Raw genomic sequence first — 19,149 nt, forward strand, 5'->3', positions numbered from 1 at the left:
TCAGTAGCCTTGTTTCCAGATTCAATGAAGAAGAAAAAACAATTGCATTTTTTTATTATGGGAGCTGACTGACTGTTTTTAATTTTTCTTTTTTAAAATTTTTTACAATTATAGGGACATTGTATTATCCTAATCAGAGCACTATTTTATACTTCAAGGTACGCACCTTCTGATCTTCAGTCTTGTTTAGGGCAACTTCACTTGTTAAGTGGTGGTTAAAAACCAAAAAGTTTCAGAAGCATCATGAATTTGAGGACTGGAGAGGAGGAGAAAGTGATAGGGTCGATGATGCCTTTCAGCATGCCTTTTGCTGTGCTTCCTCCCCTCCCAGGACACTACACACTGAGAAGCTAACGAGTTTATTAGCTTGTGTTCCACTCCAGTCCACACCTCTGCTTCTGCTACAGAGAGCCTTAGAAAGGAAACTGCTGATCTGGGCAATATTTCCTTATTTTGCTGATGAAAATATCACGTGGGATGGTGTCAGAAGTCTTCGGTCAAGATCTCTAGATTTTACAGCTTCTGCCTTACCCTCTAAGCTGGTTGCACTTGCAGTGAAGAAAATCAGATTGTTTTGATGTTTTTGACAGACCAGTCTACTTTTTTTTTTGTCATTTGGTTTTGTCTTCTAGATTCTCGTAAGCTGGTTGTTCCATAATCTGTTCCAGAATATTTCTACAAATTGAAGTTGGGCTGACTGCTGTGAAATTCCCTGTGTTTTCCTCTTTCCCTTTTAAAAATGAAAATAAATTAAAAATTGCCAGACATTTTACGGCTGACAGAGAATTGAAACTATTAATGGGAGTTCTGTATGTGCCAGATGCAGTTTGGCTGGCGTTTTTTTTCATGTCCTGGGAATTCAACAGCTTTCATGAAGTAGAACAATTGCCTGAACACTTGTTCTTTTCTTTGATTCCCTCCCCACCATCTGTTTTGGGCTGACACCTGAGTTTTTAAATAGTGGTAGTGAGTAGGGGTTTCCTGTTTACTGAATGGTTAAGCAGAGTCCTGTATACAGTGAGAAGCGACCACTATGACCTTCTAGTTTAGGGAACGCTGAACCTCTTAACGCTGTGAGTACTGTAACGGTCACCTGTCCAAGAGGCATATGCAAACGCTACGTTTCTGCACTTTTCCTCTCATAGCTGCTGCCTTCACTGCTCTAGGAAACCTTGCATGTGCTAATTGCTGGCATTTCATGGACACCGCTGCAAATATGGCCCGTGTCGCTATGTAGGACTTCCCTGCTAGCTATGACAGTGCGATCCCTCTCCTGTCACACAACCCGAGACATGAAAAGCTTACTGAGTAATTTTTGACTTGGAGTCTGTAAGTACTGTCTTCTGAGCTGACACTGAAGTGCTTGTGAGCTATACGCGATTTGCCAGCTCTGATGTGGCCATGCCTGGTCTGGTGTCGTCTACTGCATGACACAGGAGTTTCTAAGTTAATTGCTGTTTCAGTTAAAGCATTTGTCCTACCAGTGATCCCTTGGATGTTTCCTGTTGTGGAGAACTTTGTAAAACTTCGTACTCTGCTATTAACATGTACCAACAGATGTGTAATGCAAGGGAGGAATTATTTTTATTATTTGTATTCGGTGTCATGTGTTGGACTTGCTACCTTTCAGAGGCTTTGCATGAACTCATTAGTATGTGAGTTTAGTCTTTGTGAAAATGGATGTGTTTTCTTCAAATTGTAATTGGAATCCTCAGACTGGAACAAAAAATTTTAACAGTCTGGAGACTCAGTACCATTTTCTCTCTGGAATCCTGAGCGAAAGCCTTGGCTGGTTTCACTGAAGGAAATAGGTTTGCGTATTTACTAGAGTCAAGAAGGAAGCTGGCAGTGAATTCTTTAGTGTCTATTGCTCAATGAAGGACTAACCACAAAAACACGTACATGCTTTTTTGTCTGGTAGATGTTAGTACCAAGCTCTCTTTCTTCAGGTACTTCAGTGTCTTAACTTTCTTTTTATATTCCTTTGATGTAGACTAGCTGTTGGATTGCTGCAGCCTGGTCAGATTTCAGAAACTAAAACTCCAATATTTTGCTTTCGATGTGCCTGTAATTCTGTCATGCCTAGGGCATAGTACTAATGTATTGTTTCAGAGAATTGTCCAGGGAATCCAGGTACATAACTGAGGGAAAAGGGATGCTGTGATTCATGATGAGCAAGTAGAGGGGAGAACATATCATAGCATCTGCAAAGGAGCAGCCCAGTTGGGCACTCCTGTCTCTCGCCTTTGTGACACCTTCTGTGCCGTGGTGTGGCTGGTTTCATGTATTCAGCACCTTTTATCAGTCTCTGGACTAGGGGAGTCAGTCCATGGAGCACTTAAAAATCCCTGACAGGGGATAAAGTCATGGAGTAGGTGAGCTCCTGGGAACTTTGAAGCTTTTTCATTATCACTGAGATTTTAGAAGAGCTACCTGAACCAGGAGGAGCTTCCTGCATCCATTGCTTGCTCTGTTGTTGAAAGCTCTCCTGCTGTCTCAAAGTTAGAGACTTTATTTTTCAGTAATAATTATTATAATAATGAAAAAACCCTCCCATTCTTGGAGAAAAAAACTGGTCGCATCAGCATGGAGCTTGTCATATATTTCAAGGTGGCCAGGATTATGCTCCCACTTTTTCAAGTGTTTTCATAAAATGGGATTACATAGATTTGGAGCTTTGTTTCATTACTAGCAGGGATAGCTGTTGCATTAAGTTTTGATATGTATAATTTAAATAACATCGGTTCTATCTCCTGTAAAAATATAGGAATGTGATATTTTGTGACAACCTGGCATGATGTACTTCAGTACTTTCTGTTGTTAGTAGTTGTTGCTTTCTGGTGAGAACAAGTTTAGTCCTGCTGTGTTACTGTGCAGGATGGTTTGTCCTCTCACCATCCTGTGGAAAAGGAAGCAAAATAGCTTGTCAGTGGGGAGAGAGCTTGGGTTATGATCAGAATAATCTAGGGGTGAAATTATTAGGAGTGTCTGAGCTGTGACTAAGGGTTTATGATAGTTTTTGTCTTGTTTTATTGCTGATAGAGCCATAGAGCCACTCTCCATGAAGATCTTTTTAAAAGGAAGCTGAGAAAAGCACTTACTCATTCCTGCATTTCTGTATTTCAAGGAAGGGCTTCTTAAATGGCTCAGAAAAAAAGGTGTATTGACTGCTTTCCCGGATTTTGCTGGAAATGTTTCTTGTTCTTATTGGCAAGATGTTTCAAATTGGTTATAACACAATGGATTTGAGAAGAAAGACAATATTAAGTCAAAGGGAAAATAACATTCTTCTTCACTTTCATAGATACATGATATCTATATATTTGTTTCTTTTTATTTCCTTTTAGTATGAAGAAGACTGTCATCTGTGTGTAGAAAAATAGTTTTCGTAGGACTTGGCTATAACATAGAGGCAAGAAAAAGGGCATAACTGTCTGTTTTGATCTTGCAAAGCTCCTCTTAAAATTTATGAGTTAAGGAATAAAATTAAAGCTGAGGGGCTTCCACCCCCCTGTCCCCTGTTCAGTGCGGTGTGTTTTTGGTTTGGGAGGTTATTTTTTTAGTACTTGATTTTCAACCTGTTTATTGCAGTCCATCATTGTTGTGATGCCACCTGTAGTATTTTGGGCATAGTTCTGTCATGCCAAGGTGTGGAAGGTTTAGAGAGGTTTTTGGGAGAAACCCACGGCTGGATCTCCAGGTGCTCCTGGGCTGTCTTGTGGTATTTTGTAACAGGGAGAGTCTCTGCTTGATGCCAGCCTCCACCCACGGGGTCCTGCCTCTTCCCAGCACCTAGTTGTTTCTGCTCCATGTGGCTGGAGCACCAACACCGCCATCTTCACCATCTAAAGGAAGATGTAATAGGCTTGGATCCTGGGTGTGCAAATAGCTCTGTATGATCATGAGACACAATATCCATGGTCTCAGCCTTGTGCAGTAAAACAGCCCTTGCTGGAATAGTTCTGTCGACTCTTGTGGTGTCACTGTTAGACAATCTTTTTCACCCGTGCAGAGAAGGTCAGTGGTTTAAAGAAGAAAGAAGGGGCAGGTCTCAGGGCTTTTTCTTCCTGAGGAGATTTTCAACAGGAGTCTGGAGGACCCAGCTTCTGAGGTGCTCTCTACACTTTATACTGGTATCATCCTGGAAACGATTAGACAGAGCTGACTTGCTGAATCCTCTTCTGACAAGTGCCAACAGAATGAAAAACAACAGTCAGAGAACCTACCCTATGGCAGGAGATCTTTCTACTGCTTGACTTGTGGCCACTGAGAACTGGACTTGGGGAGGGCTCCAGAAGTTCGGTTTTGCTTGCCATAACATTTCAGACATGGTGATGGAAACTGTGAAATAGGACAGGGCAGGACGCTCAAAATGGCATCTCCACTACAGCTGTCAATTTGCAGGCTTAGACTGGATGATCAGGGTTTAATGCTTCTTTATCTAAAGGAAGGTGACAGTCCTTTCTGTTAAACATAAGGACTTTGGAGTTCTTACTGTTTGGGACGTGATTTTATTCCAAACAGCCTCCTATTTCCTAAGTTGTGCACTAACTGGCAGCGTCTTGCTTCACTAGATGTGGCAGCTTCTATTTTGCTGAGCCCTCTCTTTCATTGTACAGGTAAATCTCTGTGTTAAGTAGATTGATAAATAAAAAAATCAACCCCCAATTTAATCCAGAAATTTTCCAGATTCATGTAACTTAATACTTTTTATCAATGTTGCACGCAACTATAAAAACTTGCGGTAATTCTTCTATCAATGCCAGTTACTGGAGGTGTTTCAAAATGCTGTTTAGTGAAATTGGGGAGGTTAGGCAAAGTCAGGCAGGGTAAGCAGGTACTTGGGAGCTTAATCACCTGAACAAAGCTAGGCAAACACTAGTGACAAGATTTTGAAACTATGAGGTGATCCAAGTAGCAGTTCAGGCTAAATCAGATAGTTAATGTATGCTGTAATTTATGGTTTGAATTTAGAGTAGATGTGTGAGAACTAATTCTGTTGTTAAAAGTCATGGTACTTTTACCATCAGGACTTTTAGCTGAGCGAAGAAGCTCATAATTAAACACTAGTGTGTAGTATAACTTCATAGATGTGCTTTTATAACACAGAGTTAGAGACTTAAATGGATTGCTACTGTAATAATAACACTCTGAGTTGGGACAGTTGTTATCCAAATGATCTGTTTGAGTTTCCTTGGACTTCTGTAGTCTGAAGGCAGCAAGGATCAGTATCTCTCAACTCCCAGGTCAACAGGATTTATCAGAGCTGTTCTGGTTTGTTTTGGGTGGATGGTTTTTTGTGTGTTTTTTTTTCCTGTTGACAGTGAAGAGATTCTTCTCCTTGGCAGGCAAAATCCTGCTCTGACTCATTTCTCATCCTTAAGCATAAAGTGGTTTATAAGAATGACAGGAATGGTTCATATAAAGACGAGTATATTCTCCAGTTGTTTTTCAATACTTGTGATTATTCCCAGTTGGGTTTTATATTGAGAAGAAAACACAGGCAGGCACTTTTCCTTGGTTTAGGGCACTCCATGGGCACTGTTCTGTTGCTAAGCTTTTCCTTTTTGTAACAAGTACCTGTGGTTTTCCCACTGCTGTGGTCAGGCTGTGCAGGGCTGGAGGGAAGGTCCCTCTGGGATCAGGCAAGGCTGTTGGGAGCTCCTCACAGCTGGCTCCAAAATGGGATGGGGTGATCATACAGCATATGGGATGGTTATTCTGTCACTGGCCTTTCTTGCTTAGATGTTTGCTGAAGATGACAGGAAGGAAACTGCTGTGGAGGAAGAACAATCGCTAATTACCTTTGGGAGTGAAGACTAAGGAGGAAACTGCAAACCAGTGTGATAATGATGTTTCTTGTGACCGGGAATATTGTCATAAAAAATAATGGGCTGTTACTTAGATTCATTCATCTTCTACTAGCATTCAGTGTTTTAATTTAAAATGCAATGATTAAAAAGAAAAATTAATGTGTTTTAATGTATGTTACATTATTGCGAACTGTTGTGAAGTCCATGCGATAAAATATTAAGAAGAGCTTTTGATACGAATTTGCAGCAGAGACTACAGTTCGTAAAACAAAACTTTTCAAAATTGATTTCAGGTTTTAAAGTTTGTGAAAGCTGTTTCTAAACAAACAACCCCAAACTTTGGCCAGGTGTCCACTGCAGAATGTCTTGCCAGCGAGCACTGTATCAGCCAGGGGTGTGGAAAAAAGTCATACATCCTCACTGACATGGATATATTGGCAAAAGTCCAGGCATGGATGCAGCTGTGCCAGCAGAAGAGAACTTTTATCAGCTTAGCTTATGTCGTCTGGGGAGGTGATGCAACTACGCCAACAGAAAAACTCTTCTCTTGGCGCAGGCTGTCGGTGTAGAGGCTCTGCCAGCACAGCTACAGCAGTGGGGCTCCGCACTGCCGACAAGCCTGTTGCAGCAAATGGAAAAGAAAAGCCCCTTTGAACAAAACGGGGACTTTTACAATTTAGTTTTTACAAGTAGTCATCGATGACAAACAGAGCAGAAAGAGTGATTCAGATTTAAAAATTTTTAATGTAAAAAATGTGTTAGTTGTATGGCTTTAAGATGTCCCTGGCCCTTTAATGGTTATCTGTGTCTCATTGGGTTGCAGAGTTTGAAAGTTGCAGTACGCCCAGTATCTGTGTTTTGTAAAGCCTTTAAGGCTGGTCAGGGTATGCATTTCTGTGGAAGCAATGGAAAAGGTTGTCTGTAAACAACTGTAGTTGTCTGAAGGCAACTAATCACATTTACGTTCCCATCATAATTAGATGTGACCACTAGCACTGTAGCGTCTTCATATTTAAATAAAAGCTTAAATTTCTTAGAATGGAGCGTTTATGTTTTACAGGAAGACAGAGTTAGGATTCCTGCTGTCTTTACACACACACACACATTTTCCTTTGGCCAGCTGGTGACAAGATTTTACAAAACCCCAGTTCTTCATAACAGAAAGATTTTAAGGGAAAAACATTGTAAGAAGTAAAAGCAAAACCAAGCCAAAAATATTGAAAGGTAAGAAAGAGGCTCTTAGTCTCCAATGGTAAACACTGGTTAAGATGAAGACTGGTATGTGTATGTTGACTTTCATGGCAGCTTACATGCATGTACAAGGGGAGAGCGCGTTTTGAAACCTGGAAGTGAGCAGTTGTTTGTTTGATCACCGTGTGCATTTTGAGGACTCTGCTGAAGGTTTTTTGAAGAGAGGAATAGCACCATGCCAGGCTAAGTTTGTTCAGTTATTTATGAAAATGTATTGAAACTAGTTGCTTTGTCATTCTGCGTTGCTTGTAACCCTAAAAATAATTGCTTGGCATTACTGGAAGCAGGATGGTCTGACAGCCTGACTTGCGCTGCTATAGTTAAAATCCGTCAATGTTTCCATTACAAACTTGGAGGGAGGGTTTACTATTTTTCCCATTTTAAAACGTGTGTGGAAGAAATTCTAGATCAGTGCTTCAGCTCCAAGTATAAATATTTTGGAGGGGATTTGATGTTTCTAAAAATCTTTATTTGAAAACAAACAAAAAAAATCCTCCAACCTTATGACAATGAAATACTGATACTTAGTTTGGAAATGTTAAATCATCAGGAATATATTTATTTCTTTTTGGTAATTTTCAGTTCAGTTAAATTAGGCAACATTTCTACATATAGATGTTGACTTTGTAGCGAGTGTTGCAGATTGCTGTTCCAGGCTATTATTGCTGCATAATACACTTTGCAATATGTGAGATTAGAAGATTTCAAAACCTTCCTAGGGAAACAGAAAAAACCCACATAGGTATTGTGAAGTATCTGATGTAAAGTGTGCCTTTGTACTTTCCTCCCATTCACAATTTCATTCTAATTTCCCAAGGTTATCTCCAAAATCGTTTCACTTTTCTTGTGTACTAAGGCTGTAGTTTCATGGATGCTTTAAACCGAGGTAGACTGTAATCCCCTCCTCTCTGCCTACACGCTCCTGTTCCCTGCCCTGTGACAGCCGGAGCTTTTTGCGAAGCACAAAACCACATGTGGTGTACCAGATCGGGGGAGATAATTTTTTTGGTTCAGGCTGTGGCTGCACAACTCTTTGTACTAGTCCAAAGAAGAGGGTGGCACCGGGGCGGGAACAAGCGAGTCTGCACTGACATCTCACTTCATATTCCACTTTTTTCCTCCTCCCTCCCCTCCTGCTGTGCCTTTCCTCCAGTTCACAGGGTGGTTCTTCGCTATGAGCTTCTCAGGCCGTGGAGGCTCAGGCTTTTGCAGGAAAGGGGCAGCGTGCAGCCAGTTCTTTGTCAGTGAAAACGTTGTAGTCACAAGACTTCACTGGCAACTTTACTTCTCTAGTATATTCATTAAAGCGTTCCTCTCTTACAACAACACAGACCTGTTCATAATACATTCTGTACAGTGTCCTGCCATACTGGTGTTAATGCAAGTGATTGAGACCGCTGTACTGCAGATTTTCTCAAGGACGTTTTTATGTACCATTAGGGTCTGGTTTTAAAAACAATACTGTTAAATACCTTGAGGACTAGGTAAGCTTGTGTGCTTATCTCCTTTTGAAACTTGATTCTTTTTTTTTTTTTCCCCCATTATATAGAATCATTTTCTTGACACTCTGGAAATAATCCACAAATAGAGAGATCAGTGGCAGTGTGAAAGTTCTGCCAAGGCACGCAGTTAATTTGAAGTCTGGTCCTTAAGCTGTCTCTGCTCCCTCTCTATCTTAAAAAATCAATAGCAGTATTGTGTGAAGTACTAAAAGCCAGAAGAGATACAAAAGAGGCTTTAATTATTTTTGTATTTCTGGATAGATTAAGGAAATAGCATAGTCTTCGTGTCAGCCACAATAGATAATTTATGACATCTGAAATAGTTGTAGTGATGTAAACTTAGTTTATACCTGCTGGAACCTAGGGGTACATTTCATTTTCACATCAAATGCCACAATGAAGAGTGATAAAATCCTATGAGTAACTTTCAGCAGCGGTTGTATATAATTTGAACCTGTGGCATGCACTGAGCATGCTTCACGTGGTGGTTGGGTATATTAGAACGTGCCTGTGAATCCTATCCCAAATGTGCTATGAAAGCAGGTGTATTTAAAATCCAGGAATAATTATGGACAGATTTAACACAACACTCCAAATAGTAAACAGGCTACTGCAGGCTGAGCTAATGCGCATGCAGCGATTGCTATCTGTAGTTCACTCTGATGTGCTTTTTCCTTTGCAGCAGTCCATTGTACCAGCCCACCCGATGGCTCCTCCTAGTCCCAGTACCACCAGCAGTAATAACAACAGCAGTAGCAGCAGCAACTCAGGATGGGATCAATTAAGTAAAACAAACCTTTACATCAGAGCACTGCCTCCAAACACCACTGATCAGGACCTGGTAAAATTATGCCAACCGTAAGTATTATGTTCAAATAAAAATTATAATGTCATACCTTATAAGATTACAGCAGGTATACAAAATGGGTGTTTGGATTATGAGGGAAGAAAAATAGATTGATAAATAAAAATCCTCGTGTTGTAGTACAATGGCAAGTTTCAACTTCCTGGGCAATCAGAGGGAAAAGAATGTGTTTGGCTCTTTGGAGAAGCAAAGAAAGTTGAAATATAGTGGTGAACGGAAGCAACCTATTGCTTTAGTAAAAACTGTGATCACCCATATTGCTGCCCGATGTTGTTGAAATCAAAGATAAATAAAAATGAACACCTGCATGTGAAACTTGCTATTAAGAACCTGCAATAGTGTGTCTCCTCTGTTCATTACTAAAATAATCTGTTGATACAAATTCTTCAAGTAATTCTTCTGCATCAGTGTGCATATGCATACTTATCCTAGTTTCAGATTTATTTATGTTGGCTGTCTATTACTGCACTATTATATTTATGATTAGAAATAGTCTATCTGTGTAAGAATCCTCTTTAGCGACTGGAGTTCCAGGTAGACTTGCCTTAACAACACTGTCTGAAAACCTCCTGCTAACATGAGATTTTTTGCTTGTGTGGGTTTTTGGTTTTATTAATTTTTACAGCAGCATATGCCTTTTAGTTACTTTCAAATATGGGTTAGATGTCAAGAGACTGTGCAGTTATGTTGGCTATACACTGTTTAAAATCACCTTTCTTAAATGTTTTATTGCATTTTTAAAATCCTTAGTATTTCCAAAATTCATAGTATACTTTCTGCATTATTTTGAAATGAAAAGTACTTGGCTAAATTTTCAATACTACCTGTAAGAAAACACCTAAATCTCTCTTGAATGAATGGAGAATCATTGAGATTTGTATATACTACAACTGTCTAAGGTTCTCATAGTAATTCTGTGTTCAATTTAGCAGATAAGTAACTAGGAATATACAAAAATAAATGCCCCGGATTACAACTTAAGTTACCAAAATGACTAGGAAACCCTGTAAGTCTTGGATCTCAGCTTATATGAGGTGCCTTTTTTTTTTAATACTGAAAAAAATCTGATACCTTGTTTATGGAGAAGAATTTGTATTTTTTTTTCTTTTTTAAACAAAACTTGGACTTTCAGCATAGTAGTCACATATCAGTCATCTTAGTATTAAAATAAAAACAACTCGCTCTTGGGTCTTTAAAGAAAAGAAATAATCCATTTGGTCATTCTCCCAACAGCAAATGAAATCCATGTGTTTCGCAGAAAGGAGAACAGATTATCAGTCTGTGAAAAGTTGGATTGATATGCTTCCCATGTGACAGTGACTCCTTGTCACTTGAGTTTTAGTTGCAAATACATGTTTTACAGAAGTGGATTTTTCCTTCCCATTTTTGTCTTTTGAACTTGTGAAGAAACTTTGGCTGCGCGCTCATGTTATGTTAGGACAGAGTTGTGAGGCTGTTTTGCACTGGAGCCGCCCAGTAACTACTATTTGTGCAGTATTTACTATAGCTCCTTAATCTCTTTCTGAAGACGTTTTGGTTTTCACAGTCTTAATGTCATCGGTCTGTGAACATCCTAGAAAAAATATGTTAAATACTTTGCTGTTACTGGTCCTTTTCCTCCTGGGTAGCCAAAGATTCTGTTTTTGTTGTTGCTGTTCAGTATATAATTGTAGTTGGAACAGCATAAATTTTGCAAATAGAGGAAAGGCAAGAACTGACGCCATGAAGTTATTAAATAAATTCTGACATGGATTTACAGACTTGGAAGGTTGTGGCATTTCTTCCTGTGAGATATTTCTCTCCTAAACGTTTTACTTGAGAGGAAAGGAAGCCCTGTCTCAAAATTATCCATTTCTGCTGAGGAACCAAGAGAGATGTCCAGAAATTTTAGGCTTGGAACATGTCTTTCAGAAATCTGGGTTATCTATTAAGAGCCTTAGGCTTCTCTGCCAGCATAGCCCCTTAGCAACTAACTCGATGGTGCCGTAAAATAGAAACAACACTTTCTCCTTCTTCACGGAAGCTCAGTAGTCCACTTTTATAGACCATGGAAAGTTTCAGATGCAAAATGTTTCCTTCCTATAAATCTGCCTAAACTTCCAGGACACAGAGGGCCAGATATTCTTGAAAGTGAACCTGCCATGTTCATAGTTTAAGCAGATACAATACAAAATAAATCGAAAATAAGATCTTGGACATATAGCAGTCAATGAGGAGACTGCTGTTTACTCCAAATCTCTGAAATTTTTTCATTAGCTCTTTCTGAATGCCTTAGATCTTACTGGGAGGCTTTAGAGTAATTTTAGCTCCTCTTCCCCGTACAGAGTGGATCTTGCCGTCCTAAGAGGGTGTCTGCAGGAGTGCTTGATGCTAAGAATGGATAGAAAGGCAGCTCTTCATATAGCAGAAATGATCTTGCTAGTTGGCAAGAAGCAGTTTTCAGTGGATGTACAGAAAAAGGTCACTGGCTTTTGTTTTATATCTTCTGGCTGTTGTCAGACAAGACACAAAACCACCTGTGGGTTGAGGAAATAATGGCTGAAAAATATCATTGCCACTACAAATGTCAGAAACATTCCATCTGCACAGATTTTCCCTCTGATCATCACGGACTTGTATCATATACCCTGTACTGAAAAGTTATTTTCAGTGATGGTTATTACAGAGAAATACTGCTTTCAATATAATCCCTCAGAATACAAGGTAGAAGATACCTACAGAATTCTTGTGTGGGGCTCTGCTTATACAGTGACTTTTACTTGCTTTAGTTCTTGCTCATGGCAGCTAACGGTGCTAATTTTGGCCATGTTTTTATTTTGAGTAATTATTTTTGGTGAATCATTAGAGAAACCTTTTGTCAAATTATAGAAGTATTGGGCTTGCTTTCCTGTAGTAGCACAGCTGTGCAGTATTTACAAATACAGTTAGCAAATGTTCACCAGTTTTGTGGAAAAGTACTTTCCTGGCAAGACCACAATTTGCCAGTACGCATCTCTACAAATCTGCTCTCCACCTTCATCTGCTTGGTTCTTTCTAGTTTTCTATTAGATGAAGCTTTCTCCTCTTTTCTCAGATGAAAAGAGGGTATTACAATTTTGTTGTGAAGGTTTACCTGGGCGTACAGCTATTTTCAGACAGTATTACTGGCTTTTGTGTGGGAAGTGAAGCTGCCACGTTTCTGAATAGTTCATTCAAACTCAAGCCTGCTACTCCAGTTCTGCATTGGGAAAACACATTTCTTCACATCAGTTGTGCCAGAGGCAGAAGTGTGGCGAAGAATAAGGTAGGTATTATGTTTGTCGCAAGGATGTTGTAACAGCCAGCTCGGAACCAGAGCCTGGGGTGTTGGGGGGTTACCACATGAGTCAGCCTGGGCCATAAGAGTTTTCAATCATATACATATACATAAGGGTAGACAAAGCAATCGATGCAATGGCCCACAGATACTATCGTTTCTGTGGGAGGCTAGACAGGAGTGATCAGTTAAATAGAAGGACAAGAGCAGAGGAAAGGAGAAATTAGAGTAAGGAGCTGATGAGCATGGTTTGGGGAAGCCTGCAAGAAGCTGCCTCACTCCACTGTGCACTTTATTTTCCCAAACCACATAGTGCCATTGCACGAGATCTGCTGTACTGAGCAAACTTCTGCCACGAAGAGCTGGTTTTACAAAGGGTTGCTGCAGCAATGTAGCCTCAGCCATAGAATCATGGAATCATAGCCGCCATCAGCTGCTGTGTTGCATTTCTTAATACAATTATTTAGGCTTTAATTGTAATTTCTTCTTTGGTGACTTAGACAATCATTTCTTGTAGCCTATTTAGTATCTAGATCTGAAGATGCAAGATTAAATTCATTCCAGTTACACGCTGGAATTGTTGAGACTCCTTAGGTGATTAGGAACTTAGGCAACTGGGTCATAGGAGATTCAGCCAGGAGTTTGTAACTTGCTTTGACACATTTTCTAGGTGCTTTCTAGACTCTCACTAAGCATGGTGCTCACTGCGGATGACCTTTATGCCCACACCACATGGTTCCAAAGCCCTGTGCTTTCCACCATCTTGCTTATGATTTGCTTGCTAGCCTGCAGAATGGCATCTCTGTAACACTGAGTTTCCTCAGAGGCCTCCTTTTGTGCCATTTACGTCATTAAATGAGGGAGCTGCAGCAGACCCTTCATTCTCCTGACAATCCCCAGTCCCAGGGTGAGATTTTAAGCTTTGAGGCTTAACAAGGGTCTTCTGCATTCAGTTTGGCATAAATCATCATGCCAGCCCACCCCTTGGTGTGCTCCCTTCCAGGCTGTTTGCTCGTACCGTGCTGCCTGTATCAAGCTGCTTGTATTCTATGCGACATTTTTGAAATCTGTTTTTTGCTCTGGACAGCTTCACTTAGGCCTCCCCCCTTCCATTATCACTGTATGGTTATAATGTGGGTTTTTAATGGGATTACAATTAGGAAAGCAGCTGGTTTATGGTAACTAAAGTATATAATAACCACGACAGACCATTGTTCTGCACCAGGGTGGTCGGAACACAAAACCAGAACCTTGCAGGAGCCTGTGTGCATTGGGAAATCACATATCTTATTGAGAGGGTATTTTAAGGATTCTTTCCTAAATAGTCAGCATCATGAACACAGGCAGAGCTAAAATGAATGGCAGGCTAATAGTCGTTTTGAAACATTTGAGCCAGACATGCTATACAGCTTTGTTTCCACAGCATGGGAACTTTTATTTTTTACAGCTGCATACTCTAATATTTCCCTGTTTTGAGGCAAGAGCACCCAAAAGTTGTTTCAATTCCCTGCTCTTAATAAAATGCATGTTTTCATTAAGTTATGTGACAGCCATTAGCATATTAATGTTTCCATGTTCTTTGCTTGCCACGTAATTGTGACCTCTCCCTGTGCTGCCATTTCCCATCTCCTTCAAGCACACTCAGGACTGAAGTGGTGAACTGGAGCTCAAACATTTATTGTAGCGGGGAGCTGTCATCGCTGCGGTCAGTTAAGAGCAAGAAATCTGCTAATTTTACCCAGCATATCTCATTAGCAAAAGGACATATCTGAACTTCAGGAGTTCATTCCAAGGAAATGTCTGTAGCACATGAGTACAGCCTCGTTAAATAGATGGTGTGGGTAAAGGAAAGTGGAATGGAAGATTTCAAAGCTAACTTATCCAATTTTTTAACAGTATTTTCTCTTCATTCCTCTCTCCTTTATTCTCCATTTTTCTTGCATTTTGCTTTCATGGTTTGTCAGCTGCAGTGAAATATTGCATTCATAATTATGTGGAATATGATTTCATGTCATGTAATTAAGTGTGATACATCAGTGTCTCTGAAACTGTTCCCTTTGAGATCAGTATTAATACTGATTATATTGGAGAAGGAGTCTATCTATTGTTCTTGCCTTTTTAGGGTTGAAATAAGTCCTCTACAAATTGGTTCTTTTAGAGGTTTACGTACGTATTTTTTCAAATAGTATTATTGCATACATCTCTGAATAAATAACACCAGGTTTACAGAATATCATTTGGGTGGAGGAAGAGGTAGATTGTTTAGCAGTTGAGCAATACGTGATTTGCAATGTTCATCTCTATGTTGTATAGTACCAGCATAATTTTTTTCTTTATTCCTTCTTCAAGGACTGTAGCGTGGTTTGGGTTTTGTATAATCTGAAGTAAATTTCCCCTGACTACACTTTTTCATCCAGTTTTGCTCATCAGAGCAAACATAACACCAAGAATGGTGAAGGTATGATCCCTAGAGGGAATACCTGATTGTGCCAGTGCTGTGTTGCCTGTGCAGGCACGTGGTGGTGTGGAAGACAGTGCAGCACTGCAGGAGAACACCCTCAGTAACCTCAGGACCAGGATTTAGATAATCTCACTTGTGTTCTGCCCAGCTGATGCACCCGGTTTCCCAGCAAGACAATCTGCCAGAAGAGGAGTTGCATTGCCAGTATGGTGTCAACTGGTTCTGCTAGCGTCTCTCTTAGCTGATGGTCTTGTAAGAGCTTACTGTCAAAAGTAAGTATCCCATTTCTACAGCTGAGAAGAAATAGTATTCAGTTTTGTATGTTTCCTTTGCCAGATGCACTGGAGAGATATAGGCCTGACACAGAGACTGAAATGCTCCTTCTGTTAGGGCTTGGCTTCCGCAGTCCGTGGTGAGGCAATTGTGTGATGTGCCATGGGAATTGTGACTGACCTGGAGATGTGATGGTTGGTTTAAATAGTAATTTCCTTTATTTTTTAGCAACTGCTTTCAGCAGTCGTGTTATGAAGTGTCTAACCTAGCATGGTGTGAAGGAAGACTATCTTCCTCTCAATATCTGCACTTTAATTGGACAGAAATAAAATTCAGATAGCTTTACATTCATGTGCAAATGAAATCCATGCTGAAATCTTCTCTGAGGAAGTTCCAGGGTGTGTGTGGGGGTGTGTGTGTATATATATATTTTTTTTAATTTTTTTTTTAAATAATGACATGTAGAATGTCATTAGGGACCCATATGTATTTTTGGGGAAATTGTAATTGACAAAAGTTTTTTTTTTAAGAAAAAAAAAAAAAAGAGGTGGTGATACCAAAAAATTGGAGACAAAACTCTCTAATACTTGGTTTGGGGTTTCAGAAAGCAGCCATTCTTGATTTTTGGTGCCAGATGCACTGGGGATAAGTTCCGTCCAACACGCATACTGACTTTGTTCACTGTTTATCTTTATATGGCCAATCTATATATATATTAATGATGTTTATCAGAAACTATTAGCATATTCATTACAGCTCCATGAACTATTTATCATATCTACACTCTTACTACATGTGTGTGGCCTAACCGGTCGGGGGTCCTCTGGTGGTCGTTTGGGACATCTTCATCCTTTCTTCACCCTCTTCCTCATCATCTTCCTCTTCTCATCCTTTTCATGATCTTCTCTTCTTCTGGCCCTGTTTCAGCACTCTTGGCTCATATCTTGGTTTCGGACTGGTTCTTACTTACTCAGTAGCTAAACTATACAATGCAGTGTTCCACTAGTAGCTAAAATACATAATACAGTGTTGTAGAGCTCGGCTGTGTCAGGGATACATAGTTGCAACATTTACAGTTAAGCACACTGGTAAGATTCCTCCGGTATCAGTTGTCTTCTGGAGTCCTATGCCCTGGATGCAGACAGTCTCTTGAGATGCCTTGAATTTAAAACAAATATAGTTTTAATTTTCTCTTCTGGTTTTGTGACTAAGCAAAGATTGGAATTTTTCGAGCTCAGTATTTCTTGTAGCCTAACAGTATTCAGCAGTTCCCCTCAGCACACTGTCTTAAGAAAACAAGCAGTCTGAATACAAACACACCGAGGAGCTGTGTCTGCACCGTGGTTGCAGATGCAGGGACCCAGCAATTGCACAAGCTCCGTCTCCCCCAGGAAATGAGAATTTTGTTGCAGTGTGGGGCCGTAGGGGAGGTGATCCCATGGAATTTCCTTTAGGAAGTGCGGGTGAGGGAGAAGAGTGGAAGGAATGTTTCAGCCACAGCTGCTTGTAAAAGAAGTACTAGGAAAACTGACTGGTCAGAGTTACCGCCATTGAAAATCTCTTGTTGGAAAACAAAAACCTGATTTGGTAGTGTGGGGCGTGTAAAGTCTGTGAGCGCTTGCAAGCCTTGCAGGTGTTTGTTGCACAGAGGTGCAACCCTCGTTTGGTATTAAAGAGCCACAGGAAAGAAATGTCTGGTGGCAGCTGGTGGAATGGTCAGGGTCCTGGTCCCAGGCTTCCCCAGTGGCAGGGGCCAGCTCAGATGGGAGGTGATAGCAGCTCAGTTATTCATCAGAATAACCAGTAATTCAGGAGCGTTAAGGGAATTGTTTAATTTCAGTGCACTACTGAAAACGTTAACAAGTACTAAGCAGGCTTTTTAGTGGGTTCCATGATGACAAAAACTGTCCCTTGTGTTAGAGACAACTCAGGCAGGCATCTCAGAAGCCAGTTCAGAACTGAATTAGCTCAGAGCACAAGCCGATTTCTGCCCCAGCATGCTTACATTAAGCTTGCCCTTTTTTCTCAGGATACCATTCAGTGTAGAAGGCAGGATCAGTATTTGCAAGCAGATTCTTACATCTAATGTCTGATATCTCATGTGGTTTCACATAACTCATAGAAATCTCATGAAGCCTTGAGTTTGTTTGCTAAAGGTTAGTTCTGCTTAGCTCTGATTTCTGTAATGTTAACCCTTTGAAATGAAAAAAAATGGGCCATTTGAATTACAACTTTTTTTTTTTTTTGTAACCTTTCAACCCTTCCCCCCCCATATTACCAAGCTGCGTTTAGGGTGGAGAAACTAACACCCCCAGATCGTATGAAATCCAGATAAAATATGTGTATTTATTATTTGCAGAGTGAAAGCAGTAGCAAATATAGGTAAATGAGTTAATTCAGATCCTGGTAACTCTAATGAAACTTGTGATTAAGGAAATAGGGAGAAAAAAGAGTGTTCATCCTTAAAAAAACCTCCACAAAATGTTAAGCCTTGATCCTCAATTGTTATCCCACAACTTCTAAAATTCTACCCTCTTTTGACATTCAAAAAATGTCAGCTGCCTCAGTTGCGTTTGAGCAGTGCCTTACTTAAGACTTAGGCCAACCCTGTAGAAAATTAAATTACTGAAGGGCTGCTGAGAGAAGAATTAACATTTAAATATTTAATCTTTGCAGATAGATGTGCAGTACCTGGGGAAAAAAGTAAAATTTTAATTTGAATGTTGGTAATGTTATGATAAATCGACATAGAGCGAAAAACAGCAATGAAAACACAAAAAGAGAAGACTTTGATTTGGGGTCTGTTTTGACACTGTTACTAGTACAAATATTCCACTTGAAATAACCTGTGTGAGTTGAGTTAATCATTAACAGAATCAATTTCAGTGGAAAAAGTATGTTCTCATTTGTACTCCTATCCTGCCCCTTACATTTCCATTTCTTCTCTTACTTGCTTCAGTCTTTTGTTTTCCCAAAAGAGGAAAAATGTGTAATCTGTCGCTTTGCTGCCACAAGATAAACTTTGTGGGTAATTTCACTTTTTGGGTATTAATAATTAATTTAATTGATCATTTTGGCTGTCTTAATTGAAATAACCCAAAATGTGTGTTCTTTTTAAATGTTTGTTTCTCTATTCTGTGGAGTTGTGTATTTTACATAGTATCTTTATGGATCAGTATTTTTGCCTAGGAGAACGTTGTGGACTTGGGCCTTACATGTGACCAGTATTTCAAATCCTAGTGCTGCTTTTTGGCTTAGATATAGCCACTAAAAAGCTTTCACAAGTCTACCAAAATATCAGCAATTATTCTGTGCATTAGTAATGACTTTAGTGTCTGAGTGAGTGCAGTAGTGATATAAGCATTATGTTAATAGTTAAGATCTAAAACAAAGAGGAAAAAAATGCTTCATAGAGGGTGATGCAAATACTGGCGAAATCTCAAATCCTTTGTTTACAGACCCTGAATGTCAGAAATAAAAGGATCTAAACACCTGAAAAAGAGCTAAGCAACTTATTTCTGGTTTCAAGGACTTTGCTGAAAGGGTAACTGAAGAGCTTTTGGAGCCTGGAGGCTAGCAGAGTTTTACAGTTCAGTACATAGCTTTATTTAGCATGTATGTAAAAACACCAAGGAACTGGCGTGTTAAAAAACCTGGTATAAAACAGAAATGCTTACCTGTGCCCCTAA

At 39.8% G+C, this 19,149-nt stretch overlaps 1 protein-coding gene across 4 annotated transcripts in view; it reads left to right on the top strand.

The window, feature by feature from the left end:
* Positions 1-19,149, top strand: part of RBMS1 (RNA binding motif single stranded interacting protein 1) — a 148,870-nt gene that overhangs the window by 71,525 nt on the left and 58,196 nt on the right. For all 4 annotated transcript variants that reach the window (XM_055811715.1, XM_055811714.1, XM_005234334.4 and 1 more), the window contains exon 2: positions 9,249-9,424. In XM_055811715.1, coding sequence (XP_055667690.1) covers positions 9,249-9,424 — 176 coding nt within the window. The remainder of the gene's footprint in view (positions 1-9,248; positions 9,425-19,149) is intronic.

This window comes from Falco peregrinus, chromosome 8, assembly GCF_023634155.1.
Source record: "Falco peregrinus isolate bFalPer1 chromosome 8, bFalPer1.pri, whole genome shotgun sequence".
Taxonomy (NCBI): domain Eukaryota; kingdom Metazoa; phylum Chordata; class Aves; order Falconiformes; family Falconidae; genus Falco; species Falco peregrinus.